Source organism: Salvelinus namaycush, chromosome 13 (assembly GCF_016432855.1).
Source record: "Salvelinus namaycush isolate Seneca chromosome 13, SaNama_1.0, whole genome shotgun sequence".
Taxonomy (NCBI): domain Eukaryota; kingdom Metazoa; phylum Chordata; class Actinopteri; order Salmoniformes; family Salmonidae; genus Salvelinus; species Salvelinus namaycush.
In genome coordinates, this window is record NC_052319.1 from 25,145,207 (window position 1) to 25,166,754 (window position 21,548).

At 40.3% G+C, this 21,548-nt stretch overlaps 1 protein-coding gene across 1 annotated transcript in view; it reads right to left on the minus strand.

Annotated features, from left to right (window-relative positions):
* The window catches only part of ttn.2 (titin, tandem duplicate 2), a 179,301-nt gene that overhangs the window by 137,159 nt on the left and 20,594 nt on the right, over positions 1-21,548 (minus strand). The window contains 13 exon segments of the mRNA XM_039006530.1: positions 54-335; positions 564-1,130; positions 1,324-1,602; positions 2,201-6,037; positions 17,028-17,078; positions 17,944-18,333; positions 18,885-19,073; positions 19,429-19,554; positions 19,828-20,112; positions 20,428-20,659; positions 20,749-20,917; positions 21,031-21,172; positions 21,263-21,523. Of these exon segments, the coding sequence (XP_038862458.1) occupies positions 54-335; positions 564-1,130; positions 1,324-1,602; positions 2,201-6,037; positions 17,028-17,078; positions 17,944-18,333; positions 18,885-19,073; positions 19,429-19,554; positions 19,828-20,112; positions 20,428-20,659; positions 20,749-20,917; positions 21,031-21,172; positions 21,263-21,523 (6,810 nt within the window).

A 21,548-nucleotide genomic window follows, 5' to 3' on the forward strand; every position in this document is an offset into this window, starting at 1 on the left:
ACAACTATCTGTTAGATTTTTAAAATAATTGTAAGTAAAGAATGGTGACAAACCTTTTACAGATAACTCAGTGCTGCAGCTCTCACTACCAGCTTCGTTTGACACCTCACAAGTGTAGTTTCCGCTGTCTAACACGTTTACATCGATTATTTCCAAAGTTGCAAGACCAGCCTTGAAATTGATTTTATATTTATCTCCATCACTGAGCTCCTTGTCATTCAGAAACCAGGAAGCTTTGAGTTCAGCTGATCCTTTGACTGTGCACTGCATCCGAGCAGCTATGCCCTGCTTCCACATTAGTTTTGGTTCCATTTTCTTAACAAAGGTAGGGGGCTCTGAAATAAGTTTTGGATTGCAAAACAGCAAATGTGTTGTCAAACAAGAATCAATACAAAAGAGAAGAGTTCAAGAAAGAGAAAATAAGAAGACATACAGAAGCTGCATAGCGTTAGTGGCTGTTTCAAAGAGGACTCAACAGCTGTTTTTTACAATTAGTTCCTAGTAAGCAGATCTGTAAGTGCACAAACACTGTGTTAGTACAGAAATCTACTTAAAGACCTTACCTTGTACCGTCAACGTGGTAGGACAAGTTGCACTCCCAGCATCATTTGAAGCTGTACATACATATTTCCCTGAATCTTTCAGTTTTGCCTTTGTAATTTCAAGAACGACAACCTTGTCTTCAAAGGATTGTTTACAATCCATTGTTTGATGAAGCTTTTTGCCATCTTTCATCCAGGTGATGGACACTCCAGTGTCCTCATCCACTTGACCTTCGAGCCGCAGTGTGTTACCAACGGCTGAAGACACCGAGGCCTCAAAGGTCTTTATGAAACTGGGTTTGTTGATAACCCTCAACTCTGAACTGCATGTAGCAGTACCAACACTGTTCGATGCTTTGCAAAGGTATGTGCCCTGATCGTTCAGCTGAAGATTTTTGATTTGTAGGGAATATTTGGTCTTGTCAGATGATATTTGATAGCTTCCCCCCGGAGAGATAGCAATGTTGTCTTTGTGCCAGACAATAGTCACCGGTGAAGAGCCAGTAACTACACACTGGAAGGTTGCTTGTTTGCCCACGTATAAAGTCATGTGATCAGGCTTTGTACTAAATACTGGCGGGTACATCTCTATAAAAAAAGTAAATAAAGATAAAAAAAAGCAATAGGATATGAATACTTCATTTACTTTACAAACCGGTACAATATACAAATGTTGAGACAACAAGTGCACATTAAAATGTGTTGTATTGTATTCAACCTTAAAAAAACAGCAATATACATACAGTTGTATAAATAATGTTAAAGGAAACAGAGGACTCACCAGTCACTGTCAGTATGGCAGCACAGGTGTCACTGCCATGCTGGTTTGTAGCCTTGCAGGTGTATTCACCACTGTCAGCTTTGGTTGGGCTCAGGAGCTCCAATGAAGATGTCAGTTGCTGACTGAGAATGTGACAATTTGCACTCTCTTTGATCGAAGTGCCAGACTTGAACCATTTGAAGTTCACATTTGGTGCCTCTTCAATTTCACATTCAAACTTGGCTCCACTGCCAACATTGATCTCCAGGGGAACAATTTTGTACCTGAAAACAGGTGGCACTATAATGTGCACAAAAAGAAAAGTAAATTAGTACACAGGTAGATAATGATGCGAAAAATGACAAGTAGACAAATGGTACACAGAGCTGGAACAGGGATGGTGGGATGCATTCCAGGAGTGACTGTGAAGAAATGGTGAAATGGTTAGAGGAGGAAGAAGGAAAGTGACTTCATGATAGAGGAAGGAGGAAAGTAACATCATGAAGAATGAAACCATGATATATTTGCCCCTGAAAGCATGCAAAAAGATTTCAGTGCTCAGTGGAGAATGACCAAGAATGAAATGTTATAGTTCATGGGTGACAAAAATACCTGGGAATGATATAGAAGAAATAAGCATGTGGGGAATGATATAGAGAAATACTAAGGTGAATTAGTAGTGGATTGAAAGTATAGTAAATTCATGCTGAAAATTCTATCAATATTTGTTTTTATTTAGTAATTAATTTGCTAAAAATAAATATGTATGAAATAAAGTATGAGTTTGCTGCCAATATGAAATTAAAATGTTATATTACGTTATAAAAATGTAATGAATGATAAAGTTAGTTTATGTGTATGGTGACGAGTAACAATAAAACTATCCCCATTATCCAACCTTTCGAGACAACTGTGAGTCTTGATGATGTTGTGGTCTTTCCAGCTTCATTCACAGCCTCAAAGACATATTCTCCTTCGTGCTTCTCCTTGATAATTTTCATGATTGTAAGTGTGTATGTGTCATGTTCTTTGAAACACTTGAACTCTTTGCCAGATTGAATTATTTGTCCATTGAAAAGCCAATTAGCTTTTGTAACATACTGTACTGTCACAGTGTATGTAACCTTACAATGCTCCTCAGTGGTAATGTCCTCAAGGAAAGTTTCAATAATGGGATAATCTTTTACGTTTCCTTGAGGTTTAGATTTTTTGACCTCTTCTGAAATAAATTCCTCCCTGTGTTCTTTTTGGATGAGTACATCTACAGACTGTTCAGTTGGAATGGATGTCATGGGCATATCGGTGGTGATATCAACCATACCTACATCTCTCTCATAACCTTTTACAGTCATAGTTCTAACCTCCTGTCTGGCCACCTGTACTGTCTGTTCAAACTCAGCATGTGATTCTGTAGTAACTTCCATTACTTGACCGCCCAAGTTGGATTGAGTTACTTTGGACTCTTGCACCACAATACGTTCCTCAGCTGTTGCTGTTTCATGTGTAGCCCGAGATTCTGTCTTTCGTTTAGCAGCCTGAGATTTAGGTGTTGTGAAATCAACTACACTTTCTGCTACTTTTACTGTCTCAACTACGGATGACAATATTTCTTTGGAGGATGCACTGCTAACCTTTAGTCTTTGGGGCTTGTCGATTTGCAGTGTGCCAGGTTGCTCAGATGTAAGAACATGCTGCTCGTGATAGATAATTGAGTAGAAAGCTGCCTGGAGTTCAGTCCTTAGATCTGCAGTCTTGGGGTACTGACCTTCAAAAGCAAGTGTTATTTCCATAGGGGCACCTGGTGTTGTGATAAGATAAGTGAACATCGCACGCCTAGGTTCCTTGAGTACCTTCACTTCCTGTACCTCAGTAGCCTCTAAACTTCCAACAACGTCTGCTAATATAAGTGGCTGATCAAGAGCCACAGCAGACTGAAGTGCATCTTTCAACTGACGTCTGATGTCCAAACTTGTTGGTTTTGGAATCTGAATAACAAATGTGAGCTCCTTTGGAAGAGTTCGACTTTCTCCAGACTCTGAAACGAAAACAGCCATTTTGTGCTGAGTTTTAAGGCTACCTTTTGTTGACTCTGATTTGGTTATTTGCTGAGACATTTCCCCAATCAATATACGCTTTTCATCCATCATTATTGACTGTCTAACAGACTGTCCTTCCTGTATCTGGATGGCAAAATCTTGCTCTGTTGCTTCTAGAAGTACACTACTCTCAGTTGTGATCGCCTTCTCCTCTATTTGTATGGGCTCAGCAGGTACTTTAGGCTCTATTTCGGATTTGCATGTAAATTTGTCAACAGCTGTCAAACTCTCAGTATGTCCCTCCTCTAACGCTTGACTATCTGCCACACTTGTAACTTGCATGATGTTCCAACGATCTTCTTTTTGGATTAATGCACGCTGCTGTTTGGCATCACTAGTAAATGGTGTTTCTTTGGATATCTGCATGGGCTTTGATGTGACCTGAAGAATGTTCTGTGGTCTGGGTTCTGTTCTAAGCTTTGACTGAACTCCTGTCACAGACACATCAAGATCTTTGGAATAATCTGCGCTAAGCTCCATTTTTTCCTCTGAGGATGCTGCGTGTTTTCTGGCTTTCTCCTGCTTCTGTGTTGCTGTCTGTTGGGCTGGCTTTTCAATGGTAATAATTCCCTCTTTGGTTAAGGCACCTCCTGGATGAAATGACTGAAGATGTAATGGGGTAGGGGCTTGTTTTTGGGGCTGAATGGTCATTGTGTCTCTCTTGGCCTCAAACTCAGTCGTATCTTCGCAAGTGACAGATGTCCGTTCATCGTGGGTTACTGTATGTAAAAGAGTAGGGCTTTTCCTGGCACCTGCTTGTTCTACAGCTGGTTTCTCACAAGTAAATGGTTCCTCAGATGGTAGGATATCCTGATCTCTAATTATCTGCAAATGCAGTACCTGTTCACCTTCTACCTGAGAAAATAATGAGGTAGCACTTTCTAAACTCTTCACTTGTTTTGTTTGTTCAGCTTGTAACATTTGCTTTTCCTCAGCTGTCAGTGCAGATTTCATAATGTAATCTTTACGAAGGAGAGCCTTTTCTGCCTCTGGCTTCTGCATGGTAAATTTTGTCTCTTTTGATAAGGTTTGTTTTGTCTCAGAAACTGAGGCTAGGATTGGTTTGAACGATTCTTTTGTCACTGAAGATTGTAGAGCAGAGTCAGAAGATGGCACATCTGTGGTATGGCCCTCAGGAATCATCTGTTTTTCAGTTGACATAGCGGAATACAATATCTTAATGCCTTCTTTGACTTTGTAACTTTTTTCCTCCTGTGGCTTGGGAATGTCTTGCGATCGTTCTTTTAAAATTGACAGTTGGGATTCAACAAGATGACTACTGACAAGATGTTTTGGCTCGGAGGTTGGCTTTACTTTATCTGTCTTCCTTTCACCTGACATCTCTGTGCTTACACTCGCCAAGGTGGTTATCTCCTCGGAAGTGGCAGACATTATTTTAGAGCGCTTCTCTTTTGAAGACTGAAGCTCTACGACTACTGGGCTTTGGATACGGTCACAGTGCTGCTCTGTGAGCTGTGGGCTATCCTGAACAGCAGATGTATGAAAGGGAGCCGTACGGTGTTGTTTCGTAGAAACTACTGAAACTTCAGGTGGAAGAGTGACACCCACAGACACTCTCTCTTGTACCTCATGTGACTGCAGAACTGCAGCCTGGTGGGTGACCCTCTCTCTTTGGACAGTAGCTGCAGACATATCCAACTCTCTAAGGGGTTGTACTTGCTCACTGGAAACAACCTGGCTGTCCTCGGTGCCAATGGTGTACACCATCTGATGTCCTGCTTGATCTCTGGCTCTGGTCTCTCCAGGAAGGTTGACCTCGTACAAGCGGGACTCTGTAGCTTGTTCAGCAGTCATGGATACTTTATAACCTTTTTGAACAACCATGTGTTCCTTACGCTGAGATACAGAGATAGGCTCTTTGAACACAATTAGGTCAGCACTACAAGAGGCCTCCCCAGATGGGTTGGAAGCCTTACATGTATAGAGACCACTGTCCTGCTGTTGAATGCCCTTCATGTTGATGAAGCCAGAGCCATCTGGGTTGTTCACTATAATGCAGTACTTACCAGGCTGAATTTGACGAGCACTTTTATACCACTGTACATCTGGTATTGGATCACCAGTTACTTTATATTTAAAGTAAGCCTCACCTCCCTCTTGGCATTTTATAGGTTTGATTTGGCTAGTGAAATTTGGAGGTTGGACAGTGGCTTTGAACATTTTTTCCACCCATTGCTCAGCTGTAGTTGAAGCTCTCTTACTTACCTCCAGGTAAGTAGTACAAGTTGTCTGGCCAAATCTATTGCTAGCTGTACAAGTGTACTCGCCTTTATACTCTGTTTTTACCTCAGATATTATTAAGGTATACTCATCTTTTTCTTGAACCAATTTGTAAATTGATGAAGAAGTAATTACTTTCCCATTATGAAACCACTGAACAGTAGGCTTTGGAAGACCAGATACTGTGATAGTAAATATAGCTGACTCCCCAACATTGACAGCTGCTGGTGAGAGTTGGGTCAAAAATATAGGCTTTTCTTTTTTATCCTCTAAAGTACTCGAATAGTATTTAGACTCTGGCTGGAGTTCAAGTGTTTTGGATGTTTGAGGTAACTGAAGGCCAGTGGTGTAGGATTCTTGTTCTTCTTCCACTGTGGTCACAGTCGACCTAGAATATTCTGTGTAAAAAATAATTTGTAAGATTGAGATAAAATGTCCATTAAAGACAGGGTTATGCTGGTCAACTGTGTGTCCGCTGCAAAAACTTAAAGGTTGACATCAACATTACTTTACATTAAAAAAAACATACAATAAATACATCAGTATATAACTATTTTATTTATACATAAATAAACTCTGTTAGAGACAAAGTGAAGTGATTTCTGTACAAACAAATCATGAATTTCAATTACTCCCATTTCCAAATGAATACTCTGTCATACTTTATTGAGATCAGTCAAATTGGTAAGTCTTTTATAAGCCCAAATATACAGTATTCATTAAGAATACAATTGCCTCAAACATACAGTGAAACACATATTTACAGCACATATAATGTATATAATGAACATATCCTTTTAAAAAATGTAATTTTACAGCCAACCCCAAGGCTTTATTTTGAATGGATGTACTTTGCCACTGTAGTCCTAATGAAAAAATAAACTCTACAATAGTACATTCAATATTAGATTCAAATTGTGTTAGATATTGAATTTTTTTTGTGTACAATATATATATTTTTTAAATCATTAACCAAAAGAAACAAAATATTATCAGAAACTCATTCACAAAGAAAATGTTTAAATTCTGCACATCACTGATTGTACAGCATCATGTTAAGATGGAATTATCATGGTTGCATACATATTGATAATTTGACATGCACTTCTTAAAGCTGGAACCCTTAATGGTGAAACTGCCACATCCGTTTGGGATATTACAACAACAACGTTACTGAAAACAACACCCACTGTTTTTCCCGACTTCATTGCACGCGCGATAGAACAGCAGAATATGTACTGTAAGTATTATTTTTACCACACTGCTTTACGCACCTCACCTCCATTTCGGCCACAAAATAAAAACTATAACAAAGGTGCTGGGGCGGACAGTCATGCTGTTTACCCTAATGTAAATTCCAACTTCAACACTACACACTGGGAATTGGATCCCCAGTTCTCCATTGAGCATGCTTTTTCGTTCAGGAGTACGCTTGATCTGGGTCCGAGAAATCCCCAATGAACAATTAGATAAGCCCCAGAGTTTTTTGTATTTGTTATATTATGTATGACTATATATTCAATTATATGATTAATTTGAAATAATAAAACATTGGACATTTTGGGCCTAACACGAATGTCTTGATAACAATGTTTTGATTACACATGGGTGGTAAGTATTCATACACGTTGTCACGTTAAATAAAACAAGAAGCATTAACTTTTGTTTTACTATTTTGATAAGCAAACATTCAACATTCAAACATACCAAACATGATTATATAACATTTATAATTACTCTTATGTGTGAAGTGATTACACACTATACACAATAAATAAGATCTATACCTAATTTCAGAAAACCTTTCACATGTATCTCAGAATAATTAACAAAAGCTACTTTTCGAACATACAATTGCTTAATTGAGTTCAACTTCCACATGAAAATAAATTACATGAAGAGATTAGAACACTTTCAACAAAGCAGTTGTTTCAGTATATCCAGATTTATTTTGGATGAGACACTTGTACTCTCCAGCATCATTTTGAGTGACATTTGTTATGATCAAATTAAAATGTCCAGATGCTTTCTCTTGGATCATGTACCTAGTTTCTTTCACTGGATCGCCATCTTTGTACCATTCAGCAGTGGGATGAGGTTTACCATTAACTAAACACTGGAGGACCACTGGAGTTCCTACTGCTGCAGTGACGTTTGTCAAAGGAATAATGCATTTTGGTGGAGTTTCAGTCATTTGAAACTGGAAACTACACGATTCCGATGACTTTCCTTTGAATTCTATTTTATCATCTTTGGCGGGCTCTGCGAAAACATCAAAATTTATACTGACATATTTCTCTCCCTGCTCGCTCATCTCATTGTCTGTCATGGCTACGAGTCTAACAGCCTTTTGTGATTCATCAGCTTCCTGCTCAAATTCAAATTCCAGCTCTATTTCTGATGCCTGCTCACCATCAAACTCATTCCCAACAACCAAGTCAAACTTTTGAGGCTGAACTTTAGCACTACCAAGAGACACAGCTGTCAATTCTCTTCCTCTTGTTTTCCCTATAAAGTTTTTGGGATTCAACACAAGAAGAGATGCCCTGCAAAGAGTTTCCCCAACCACATTGATGGCCCTGCAGGTGTATATTCCACTATCATGAGTGCTGGCTTTCCTGATCTTTAGGAAATGATTGTCTCCATCAGATGAGTACAAGTATTTCTTGTTATCGTGAGGGATCTTTTTGTTACCTTTAAACCATGATACTATGGGAGAGGGAATTCCCATCAGAGAACACTCAAACATTACAGTTGTATTTTCAGGGGTTTCCATATCACAAATTGGGTTGATGAAGCGCGGTGGCATTTCTGTAACCTCAAAAGCTATTTTCAAATCATCCCTTTCTTGCGTTACAAAGTCAACTCCACTCTCCTCGTACATACTCGGGAGAACATCGAGTGATATTATCATACTTTTATTGTCAGCGGTGTATTCTGGGACGGTAATTATCTTCACCTGTCTCTCAAACTCTTTAACCTCATTTTCATCCAGCTCCACCTCTAATAGAATCTCCTGAGGGGAGCAAGACCTCGATGAGTCATCATCTTCCTCAACATCAAACTCCATCACATGCTGGTGGGTGACTGCTGGTGGTGGGGGCATGTATCTGGCCTCGTTGGATATAACTACAACTAGTGCAACGCTTTTTGCCTCTCCTACATAGTTAACAGCTTCGCAAATATATTCACCTTGATCAGCTTTCGTAATGTTTTGAATAACAAGTGTGATATTGTCGCCATCTCTATCCATTGTAATCCTTTCTTCTACAACAAGCTGGGTTTTGTTTCTAAACCACTTAACTTCAGGTGAAGGCAACCCAAACACCTCAGCGTAAAACGATAACGAATCTTGTTCAAAAACTCTCCTTTTGGTGAGAGGTTTGAGGAAAGCCGGAGGGATTCCCTGGACTTTTTCCTGTAGTCCTCCAAGGCCAAGGGCACGCTCTGAGAGGAAGATTCCTTCCTCTAAGCTAAATGCAGGGGGAGTTGTCTCAATGCCCTCATCATCGGGTGACCTCAAGAACTTAGCAGGAGAAAATAACCTCTCATTGAAGTCAGTAGATGTTCTTTTATGTTCAAGAGGAGAGAAGGCATACTCATTAGGGGTCATATAACCTGTTGGAGTTTCAGTTTCAGGAGTGTGGAAAGATTCGGGAGATTTCGGGAGCTGCAAAATTTCAGTTGAAGAAGCTGGCGTATAGAACCGCTCGATTTCTGTCAATTCCTCACTAAATGTGCTACCACACTCAATGGACATCTCCGACTCTGGTGATAGAGGTCTGCCCCACTCAGTTGGTGGGTTGTAGTAGTCATAAACAGTACTGAAGGTCACTGCCTCCTCTTCAAGTGAGGTCAAACCTGTAGCACCTTGACTGACAGCCGTCCTTAGATAAGCACTGTCTGATTTAGCCTCTGCTTGCTGTTGTGAACCTTGTGCAGCAAGATCATCTGTAAAACCATCTTCTTTGAACTTAATACTCACTGATTTTGAAACCACTGAAGGCTCACCACTCTCAGCATCAGCATGTTCCTCATTTTCCTCTGCAGTTTTTTCACTAACAATTTCACTACGTGCCCCACTAACACTGACAAATGCGCTACCCTTTGAGCGTTCAAATATAGACATATTTTCATTCATATGAGTCATGTCCTCGCGAACAGAAGACTCAGTGTCCAATCTCTGAACTTCTGGAGCTGCAAATGAGCCAGAGAATCTTTTTGGCTTTACAACCTCATTACCGGCTGACATTGAAACATCATCTGGGGTCTCCGACACTGGGACTTTCTCACAAGGAATGAAGCTACTGCCAGTACTGACAAATGCACTTCCACTGTCCTCTTTCATACTTTCATCTATCACACCAGGTCCTATACTTTCTGGAGAATGGCTAGTCTTTACTGCTTTAACTGCCTCAGGTCTGACAAGTTTTGGTGACTCCTGCACCTCTGCTACACTTGAGAGGGGAACAAAGTGTTTTAAGTCACCACGGGTGTCAATTACGCCAGCTTCCTCAACAGTTTCTCCTGAAATCATACAGATTTCCTTGTCTTCCTCCTGAGTAGTAGACATGGTCTGGCCATGCTTAGGGGCACGTTTTGGAGAGACTGTCTTCGCTTTGGTCGAAATTTGTGTATTACTACCTTCTAGTAAGACAACCTCTGGTCCACTTTTGGGGGAAATTGACTTGTCTCTCGAAATTTGTGTATAACTACCTTCTATTAATATAGTGTCTTGTTTGGCCTGCAGTGGAGTTCCTTCCACAACATTAGTTACCAATGACATATCATCCTGTTCAGGATGGATTGATACTTCTGGGATATCCTCAGGGAAATATGACTCTGTGGACTTTGTCACTTCATGAACAGTGGTATCTGACAATGCAGGTGCCTCTGACAACACAGGTGTCTCAAAAGCCTGCTTAATATGTGACATTTCGACTACTGCAGCAGATGATTGCCGACCACACCCAGTAATACTAGGTGCTTCTTTTGAAACACTTTGCTTTGGTTTAGTTACTTTTGGAACAGTCATTTTAAGGCTGTGGGAACCTAAAGTTCTGTCCAAAGTCAGCATCAATGCCTGGTCAGTAATATCACCAGTATCACTCAGAGGGGACTGCCTCAAATCTTCTGAATTTCCAGATAGTATATATTGTTCCCATTCACCAGCCATGGCTGCTTCTACCTCAGAAGATCCAGCAATAGCAACAGCTGGTTGGAAGAACACATCAGAACTGCTTTCAACCTTACTGGTTTGGCCTTCTGAAGAGCTTATGTTCTCAGATTTACTGACTACCTTAGCGGCATCACTCGGATCATAGGAGAATGTGAATTTGTGTTTCATAGGATGGGAACTGCCATCGTCCTCAGACATCTCTGCATCTTTTTCAATCATTTCGAATGGGACTGGTGTTGGAGCAGTGATCCTGATCTCGACAGGAGAAGTAGAATATTGTGAGTCTGAAGCACGAGGTCTGTACAAGACAGCCTGAGGCACCTGTAGAAAGGATTTCTCATCTGTTTCAATGTCTATGTACGATTCAAGTTCCTCGTCAATCATTTGGTCAAGATCTTCTTCACTAATTTCATAATCTGTTGTCACTTTCACTTTACGCGAGGCCACCGGTGATGGTGATTTTCTTAATTGCTCACTCTCAGTAACTTCGAGTGTGGCAGAGGAGGTTGACTTTCCAAATGTATTAGTTATAACACAACTAAATGTCCCCTCGTGGTATATAGTCGGATAGTAGATGGTTAATGTGGTTTCATTCAATTTGATGAGAACATCAAAGTCTGGGTTTTGACTGATTGGTTGGTCATCTTTGAGCCAAGTGACAGTTGGTTGAGGGTCTCCCCGGAAACGACATTTAAAGTCTGTCATCTCTCCCCTCTTTACTTTCATGGGTGAGATTTCTCTCACAAAGATAGGTAGGGATGTTTTCGGTGAAGTATTATCAAACTCCTTTGTCCTCTGATGCATGTCCATTTGCTGAAGGTCATCTTTTGATAGCATTTCTCTGTGTTCTTCTTTCCTCTCTGTGGTCCTCAAAGACACTTTTTCTTTTTCATCAGGTCTTAAGTCGGATTCCCAATTGGAAGGCCCTTCTGTACCAACTTCGGCTTGAGAGCCATGCTGACCAATGTGATGTTCTCTCAAAGGTGAACGGCCTATCCTAGGTGAGGCTTCTCTACCAGGTGAGGCTTCTTTCACAGGTGATCGAACTCTGCCAAGTGAGCGTTCTCTGCCAGGGGAGGGCTCTCTACCAGGTGAGGTTTCTCTCCCTGGTGAGGACCCTCTAACTGGTGAGGACCCTCTCACCGGTGAGTGAAAGCCAAGTAACATTTGATGAAACTTCTCTATATGATGAGAAACAGGTTCATAAGAAGGACCGTCATTGGCATCATCCCCACTGGCATACGTTCTCTGACGATGGTGTTGTGAAAGTTCAGCCATAGCCCAATCCTCTTGAGAGACAACCTCACCAATTCGATGTTGTCTCATAGGTGACGATTCTTTCACAGGAGAGCGCTCTTTAATTGGAGAGCGTTCTTTCACAGGCAAGCGTTCTCTCACAGGTGAGGACCCAAATGACATTGTATGAGACTTCTCATTCTGATAAGAGACTGGTTCAAAAGAGGAACTTTCATGCTGACCAATGTGATGTTGTCTCATAGGGGAGGGTTCTCTCACAGGTGAGCATTCTTTCACAAGTTTATTAGAGTAACCTTCATCGGGTCCACTGGCATCGGTTTTATTTGGGTGTTGTGAATGTTCAGCCAAAGCCCAGTTAGACTCTAATTCAACAGCTTCTTCTTGTTCGGTGAGAACGTCTTCTTGCCATTTTAAGATGCGCTGAGCCAAGGCTTCCTCTTCGCTCACAAAATACTCACTTTCGGTCTGCAGCCTTGTTTCATCAATAACAGTTTGAGGAGGAGGGGGCCACTGGAAACTTTCATCTTTGAAATGATGGATATCCTTACTCTGGGACTTTTCCTTTGCTGTCCTTTCTGGCGAAGATCTTCCTTCATATCTGTAGTCATGAGGGGCACGTTCACTCAGGAACCTTTCCTTTGTCATCTTTTCTGGAGAAGGCCTTTTTGGGCCTTCATGGGCTGTATCATCACGGAGAAGCATTTCCTTTGTTGTATTTTCTGCAGAAGTCTTTATTCTTACATCTCTGTACTCATGAGGGGCATCCTCAGTCAGGAACGTTTCACCTGCCGTCTTTTCTGGTGAGGAGCTGTCATATCTATATTCAGGAGCAATATCCTTCTCAGTCAGGACATGTTTGTTTCCTGTCTTTTCTTGTGTGGACCTTCTCTCATCTCTGAAATCATGAGGGACATCCTCAGTCAGGAATTTTTCATAGTCTGTCTTTTCCGGGGAAGGCTTTCTTCTTCTCGCTGAATCTGCCTCAGAGTGAGCGGTTGATCCAAGAGCAGTGCCCTCAGCAGCCATTTTTGATTCAGACCTTTTTCTAGCAACATAGGGTGAGTAATCCGCACCAACCCAATCAGAATCCAAGTCAACAGCTTTCTCCTGCTCAGTCAAAACGTCTTGCTGCCATTTCATGATTCGATGTGCCAGAGCCTCTTCCTCACTCCCAAACTTTTCACTTTCGCTCTTTAATTCATAAATATTTTCCCGGGATAAGTGGAGCTCTTCACAGGATAAGTGAAGTCCTTCCTGGGATACATGGTGCTCTTCTCGTGTTTTCTTTTCACTGGCACGCCTCTCTCTTGGGGAACGGGGCAAATTCTGTTCACTGTCACTCTTCAACCCATAAATATTCTCCTGGGATAAATGGTGCTCTTCTCCTTTTTTATTCACACTGGCACGTCTCTCTCTTGGGGAACGGGGCAAATTCTGTTCACTTTCACTCTTCAATCCAGAAATATTTTCCTGGGATAAGCAGAGCTCTTCCCGTGATAAGTGGTGGCGCTCTTCTCGGGATGAAAGGTATTCTTCTCGGATTTTCTCAATGGTACGTCTGTCTGTTGTTTGGGAACTGGACAAATTCTGTTCACTGTCACTCTTCAATCCATAAATATTATCCTGAGATAAAAGGTGCTCTTCTCCGGTTTTGTTAACACTGGCACTCCTTGTTTGGGAAAGGGGCAAATTCTGGAAAGGGACAACATTTTCCAGGGATAAATGGTGCTCTTCCCAAGTTTTTCCCGCACTACTCTCTGCATGACTCTCTTTTGGAGAACAGGGCAAATGCTGGGAAGCGAATGCCTCAGTTTCTGTTGCAGTTTTTCTCCCTTGCTCTTCACCATAAATATTGGCATGCCTCTCTTTTGGGGAATTAATATTTTCTTGGGGTACGTGGAGCTCTTCCATTGTTAAGTGGGCATCTTCCCGGGATACATTGTGTTCTTCTTGTTTTTTCTCACTGGCATTCTTCTCTTTGGTTTGGGAAAGGGACAGATTCTGTTCAGTTCCACTCTTCAATCCATAACATTTTTCCTGGGATAAGAGGACCTTTTCCTGGGATATATGATGCTCTTCCCAATGCTTCTCCTCACTGACAGTTTCTATTGCTGTTTTTGTCTCTACCTCCTCACCATAAACATGCATTTCAGATCGCATGTATGGCGAATCCCTTGCCTTCGAATGGTCTGTTTCATTTTCAAACTGTTCCTCTTGGTCCATCTGCATTCCCTTTTGCCATTTTCTAATCCTCAAGGCTAAAAGTTTATCTTCACATTCACTTTCAATGTTCTCATAGCGGTTTTCCGCAGAGCTGGGTGGATGTTCAAATTGTTCTGTGCTCTTCACAGTATCCTCTTGTGTAATACTCGTCTCACTGGAAAGTATTTCCTTCAGTGGTTTGATTGGGCTGGATCTGGAAAAGTTATCCAATGCAGCAATGTTTGGAGATCTCCGTGCAGCAATGTGTGGTGATCTTCCCTCCATCTTTGTCTTTAGGTCTTCAGAAAACTGAGTTTGATTTCCTAAATATTCCTCACCTTGATTTCCTATGTAGTGTGCACCTTGATTTTCTAAGTCCTCACCTATCTTTTGTTCGAATCTGACCTCATGTTGAGGTTCCCCTGGAGTAAGGGCCTTTTCATCCATATGTGTTTCAAAGTCCTTTTCTTTTCCTGCCGCTGGTAGTTCACTTTTCAACATTTGAATGGCCCTAGACCGAGACTGAGGTTCAAATGAATGCCTCACATGGGGCTGTGTCGATGCAGCACTATGTGTGGGAATTATGTCATATCTACCATAGAATTCTGCAGAAACTTTATCATTTCTATTGTATCTTTCAAAAGGTCGAGCATGCTGTAAATCTCCAGGTAAGGAGGCAGGCTTCTTGACCCTTAATCGATCAACATAATCTGCATAGCTAGATTCACTTGCGTTTGACTCCAAGTCAAACTCTGATGATGACATTGTGGACATAGAGAGCCTCTTTTTTTGTTTGACTGCATTTTGTAACAGGCCAAGCTTTACTTTTACCTCTCCGTGTAGGCTTTCTGTGTCACTAAATCTATCGCTGTATCTATCACTGCACCTGTCACTGAATTTGTCGCTAAATCTGCCAGTGTGTCTGTCACAGTAGATGTCACTGTGTCTGTCGTTAAACCTTTCAGACCTACTTACCCTTTCTCCACCAAACATAGAAGGTGGAGAGCGGGCTCGTTCAGATGCGGTTTCATTCAGATTACTTTCTTTATTTTTCCCTCTTGTTGGTGATAAGCTTCTGAAGTACAAGGTGCGAACCGGAGCATCCTTAGATCTAGATCTGCCCCTCGGTTTGGACTTTTTATCAAATGGAGATCCAACGCATCTCAGGTCAACCCTGAACTTTTTCTCTTTTTTTTGATCAACCAACGAATCTAAGCTTCCATGAGGTCTAGTTGACCGTCTAACATGGCTTAGATAATTGGCATCTTGTTCTTCCCTCATTGACACCAGAAGTGATGCTATGGACTCTGCAGACCCCTCTGTGTTAATAGCCATTACTTTGTAACTGCCGGAGTCTTTGTCTTTGATACTATCAGTGATTAAACTAGTAGCGTGTATGTGCATAGTGCTCTCTGTACGTATTCTACGACGACGTTCTTTCTGAATCGGTCTATTGTTATGAAACCATAATATGGTTGGGATCGGGAAAGCTACCAATCTACATCTTAATGCAGCAGGTTCTCCCTCAAGAACATTCTGGAATTTCAGCTTTTTTATAAAAAATGGCTTAATGTTATCAGCCCCATTCCATTTAATGAATGAATTGTTTGCTTGATCCAAGTCCTCCGTGTCTGAAACGGCTCTGCGCATCTGTCCTCTGTTCTCCCAGGATTCAGTCCTTTTATTATAAAACAACTCTGAAAAAAAGAAAAAATCCTTTCAATAAAATTCCATCTGGGTAAAAAAAAAAGATAATAAAATTCAATTTTTTAAAATGAATATTAATGAAAATATTAAGTACATGCAGCAAGTCACATAGCCATAAAAAAACAATTTCACTCACCATATTTGTTCGAATAAACGCAAGACTTGATTCTTTTTTTAAGATTCTGACACGAAAATTGCTGGATGTTTTGTTCCTTCTTCTGTGGACATTTCTTCAAAACATAAATTTCTTAAAAAGCATAATATTTTCCAAAATAACCTGCTCTGCTTTTTTAAAATAAGCTTGCTTTTGCTTTACTTAGTGTATTCTTAAGCTAAATATTCCTTACCTGACTTGCAGAAAGATGAATAAACGCCCTTTCTAATCCTTTGAATGAGGGTAAATTATTAAAAAATATTTCATGAGAAACATGACTCTCCAATGATACAAATAAGTAAAACTTGTAAAAGCAGCTCTAGAATTGTATGAGAAGGCGTTTATTCGAACTAATATAGTTTACAGGTATAATCATGTTATTTTAAAAGCAAACAATTAATCACATACCACTATCTGCAAGCCAGTCTAAGAAATATTTGCAGGAGGAGAGTTCCAAATGCAATACACTTTAAGAAGCAATTAAAAGATGTGGCTATTCCCATATCTTTTAAAGAATAATTTCCTGAGGTCTGGAAACTTTAAAAGATACACATCCTGCACCTTTTTGGGAATCCATTACAATCCACTAAGAACCCTCATGCGTAAAGGATAAGATTGATAGATGCCAAAACTCATTTTTCTAAAACTTCTAAAAGCAAGCAGTTTTAATCAGTGCTTGCTGTACAAAAACCAATCACATAATACAAGGACATAACATTATGTCGATATTGAAGAATACATAAGATGAACATTTTGCATCAAAAACATTTTCCGCTTGCATGCAGTGTGAACATTCATAAATCACTTATCCATATGCTCAGGTACATGTCATACAACTAAGGGGTTGATGAAGTACATTTCAGTAATGAAGAGTGTAAATGAGTCTTACCTTTGACTTCTTGCTCAATGGTTGCTTCAATCTCTTCCTTCATATGGGTTACTGTAAAGGAAATGAAGAGTTGGTGTGATTTAAGACGATAATCTTTGATGATGATTGGTACCAATTCCTTTCCATTTTGGCTTAATTTCACCCTCTCTGTATGTGAGAGCTCTACAAACTTACAGAGAAATGGTTGCCAATCAAATGAGATACTGAATTGATCCATCTATCATTTTGAGATTGCTCATTCCAAGAAACAATTTTGGACTTAATGCTTAGCCCAGATGTAATTTCCTTGAAGTTATATCCTGCTGGACAAAAATGCTTTTCAGAGGTTATGCTAATAATTCTAACTCAAACCCTTTAACTGATTACAATAATTTGAACGTTTCCACTTTGATGGTACAAACAAGGGAACAAAACAGGGGTACAAACAGGGGTATAAACAAACAAAGCAAAGTTTGACAGTCAGACACAAGTCCAAATAGGGAGAGGGTATAGGCTACAACATGCACAGTCCACAGAGCTATCGCTGAGAGGGATGTCACAACCAAGGACAGCAAGGAGTGTGATAGATGAATGACAAAAGGAGAATGTACTACCTACTCAAGCTGCAAGGAGAGCAAGGAGTGACAGAGAAGAATGACAAGAAGAGAATGTGTTCTACTCAAGCTGCATATACCCATCTAGGAATTAGAACTAAAAAAGTGACTAACATATTTCTAATATTCTATTTTAAATTGTGAGGTTAGTAAACTATATAGAACATGGGAAAGCAAAAAGGTTTTCCCCAAGAAGAAGAAAGTCGTTTGGTTGGTTTAATGAGAGGTGTCGGTTGGAGAAAGGAATTTTGTGAAAATTAATAGATGATTAATTACACGGTGTTGTAAAATCAAAGGCTAATTCAAGGTAAAAAACGAGTTACCTTCTTTGGTTACTGCAAGGGTTGCTGTGCACATCGCCTCTCCGGCGTTATTGGTTGCTTTGCAAGTGTATTGTCCAGCATGCTCAGCGTAAGCATCGACTATAATTAATGTGGCAGTGTTTGTCATCTCATCGAAATGAAAGACAATATCTTTGATAGGCTTAATTGGCTGGTGGTTATGATACCAGCTAATCTCTGGCTTTGGCATGCTGGACACACAAGCATGAAACCTGGCCACTTCACCATGCTGAACGATGCAGCTTTCTATTGGGTGAATAAAAGTGGGCCTTTGGGCAATTTGCTCCTTCTTTACACTTGAGAAGCTTGATGAAAGACTGGATGAGACATGCCTTTGAGAATCAGATGTAATATCCATAGTTTGTTTATGCCCTGAAAGGAAGTACGTTCAATTAATTGAGTATTAGCATTTTCATGGATGGACACAGATACACATATCCATGTGTGTATATTTCTAGTGAAAGTCATGTGCATAGAGAAAAAATTACATATTTAAGAGGATACTGCATAATCATATTATATATTGAAGTTATTTATCTGCTAAATTAGTTATCTTTGGCTACAAATTATAATATTTCTAGATATGACTCGGAAAACGTACCTCAATCCAGAAATGCGTTCTTCTCAGAATTGTCCCATTATCTCAACTGTTACACTGAGAAGATTGAACGACTGCCGTTTAAATAGCAGTCGTTCAACCTTCTCGGTTTAACAGTTGAGATAATGGGACAATTTGGAGTACAACTCATTTCTCATCCCTGGATTCAGGTACGTTTTCCGAGCCATATCTCACGCCGGCTCCACGGTGTCTTAATCTAAACAGGAAGCCTGCCCGACCCCAGTGTAGCTATAAGCAAGAGTAGAGTCGGAATCTTTTCCGGGTATAGGTAACCATCTGGTTACAGAAAGGTATGCAAACTCACCATCAAGTTTCAAACGTGCAGAGCATGTGACCATTCCTCCTGCGTTTCTGGCAACACAGGTGTATTCCCCCTCATCCTCAGAGTACACTCTGCTGATCTCCAGCTGGCAGGTGTCATCAAATATAGAAATCCTGAAGAAGTCTGACTGCTTAATTTCCTTCTCACCACGGTACCAGGACATCTTCAGAGCTACAAATGGAGGATTGGATTTAAAACTATATATTGTTTTAGAATAATTTTTTATTTATTTATTAATAATAATTGTCAGCAAACGTACATACAAAATTAAATTAAATTATACTCTTAAAAATGTCTGACAAATTAGCTCTGTCTGATGAAGGTCGCTGCTTGAAACATCACAGTATGTTTTTAACAAGGATTTATAATACAATTCATTTTTTATTATGGAGAGGTTCACATGCCTCACCTTCAAATGCAATAGGACAACAAATAACAAAAGGTATACTTCCACAATTACACCCATTACACCCACAAAAACATGTTTTTATTCCAACTCATCCCAACAATGTAATGTGCAAAATACCTTCTCCAGTAACTTTGCACTGGAATCTGGCAGACTCTCCCTCAGTGGTTGAGGTGTTGCTGATTGGTGAGATGATGGTAGGTGGGGACAGAGGAGCTCCAGTGTCAGGAGAAACAACTTCTGAAACTGAAATAAAAAATAATTAGCAACTTTCTTATATTAATAAACCATTTCAGTTCTTTATTTGTGAGGTAATATCTTCGGCGACTAAACAAAAACATCATGGTCATCTTAACACTCTATAAAAAGGTTGGTCCAATAAAATAATTATATACGGAATGCATAACATTTGTAAGAATGGTGTACTTTTACAACTAGTTTTTGACAACAATTGTTCTTCTGTTATGTCATAATTTCTGTTGACTTGGCATTATTATCACACAAAAATGTAATGGTTACCTTCGACATTCAGTGCAGCTGAACTGGTGGCAACACCACCTTCATTCTTGGCCTCACAGTTGTAGACCGCTGCATCCTCTGGGAACACTTCAATGAGTAGCAGACAGTGCTCATTTCCATCACGCAGAAACTTGCACTTGAAGCCTGGGGAGAGAGCCTGGGAGTTCTTGTACCAGAACACCTGGGGCTGGGGGACGCCAGTCACTTCCACAGAGAAGCGAGCAGGTTTGCCGGCCTCCACAGACAGGGGCTGCATGTGGTTAATGATCTGAGGTGGCTCAGGGACTAAATGAAGAAAAAAAATGAAATAAGAAATGTGATGAAAAAAGATGCTACACTTGAGGAACAACCATTGTCGTCATCACTTTGAATCCAGCTGTGAAAAAATGACATACTGTATCCTCTTATCAGCATAGTCCATACCTACTACGCTGCTACTCTAGTAGGAGGGCACTGCAATGCCCTCTACAGGCAAGGACATGTAACTGCAGTTATTACTGCAGTTATTACTGCAGTTATTACTGTAACTATTACACAGATATACTGTAGGGCAATTAAATATATTTTCCAATAAAACCAATATCATGAAGTTTGACTTACTGTTGACATGAAGTGTCACAACGGTCCTGTTCCTGCCAGCGATGAAGGTGTATTCTCCTGCGTCACTTCTGTAGGTCTCAGTGATTGTCAGACGATGGAGCTTTCTAATGCATGCATAGCTAAACCTCTGCTCAACGGAAAACTGGAGCTCAACACCGTTCCTCAGCCAGCGACCTTCAATGTCATCCTCATTGACTTCAAACTCAAATGTCGTTCTTTGTTTCTCAACAACCTAGAAATGAATCATGATATTAATCATCTTTAAAATGATACTAAAAAGTGTTTTTTCTGTAAATAAAAATGTATCAAATTCATATTCACCGTAATTTTCTTCTCAGCAGGCTCTGTAATGCGGACATCTTTGCCCTCCACGGTGAGATAAGCCTTTGACACGCTTGCACCAGCGACGACAGAATATTCTCCGGCATCAGACATGCGGACTGACTGGATCATTAGACGGTGCAGAAATTTCTCGGTGGATACGGTGTATCTGTCAAGGCATTTAGAAATAACAGTTAGATACAGATGAATAGTTAAGATTAGTTTATTATGATACCCATTAGTATCTTCACCAGGTCTAATATTACTGGTAATAAGATGTACCTTTCGGAAATGTCCAGCTCTTGTCCATCTTTCATCCACATCACCTGAACATTAGGCTCAGAGATCTCACACTCAAAAGTGGCCCTCTTCTTCTCTGTAATCTTGATATCTTTGATATGCTTGGTGAATTCAATAACGCGAGCTAAAACACAATGCACAGAAATAAGACCTTAGATTGTGAAATATACAGGAAAACCTTTTTTTTGAAAATGGAAGAAAAATAAGAACATACCATCAACATAAAGCTTTGCTACTGACGCAGCAGAACCAGCCACAAACTTGTACTCCGCACTATCACCAAAATGAACATTTCGGATGGTGAGCGAGTGAGTTAGCTGTTTGGTGCGGCTCTGGCATCTGTCTGTGGAGGGAATCTCAACACCATTCTTCAGCCACTTGTAGGTGATGCCCTCATAGTTGACATTCACTTCAAATGTGATGGTGTCTTTCTCCTGTGCATTGAGGTCTTTCAGCATGTTGGTGATCAAAATGGCTAAGGTAAAAAGGAAAATGTTACG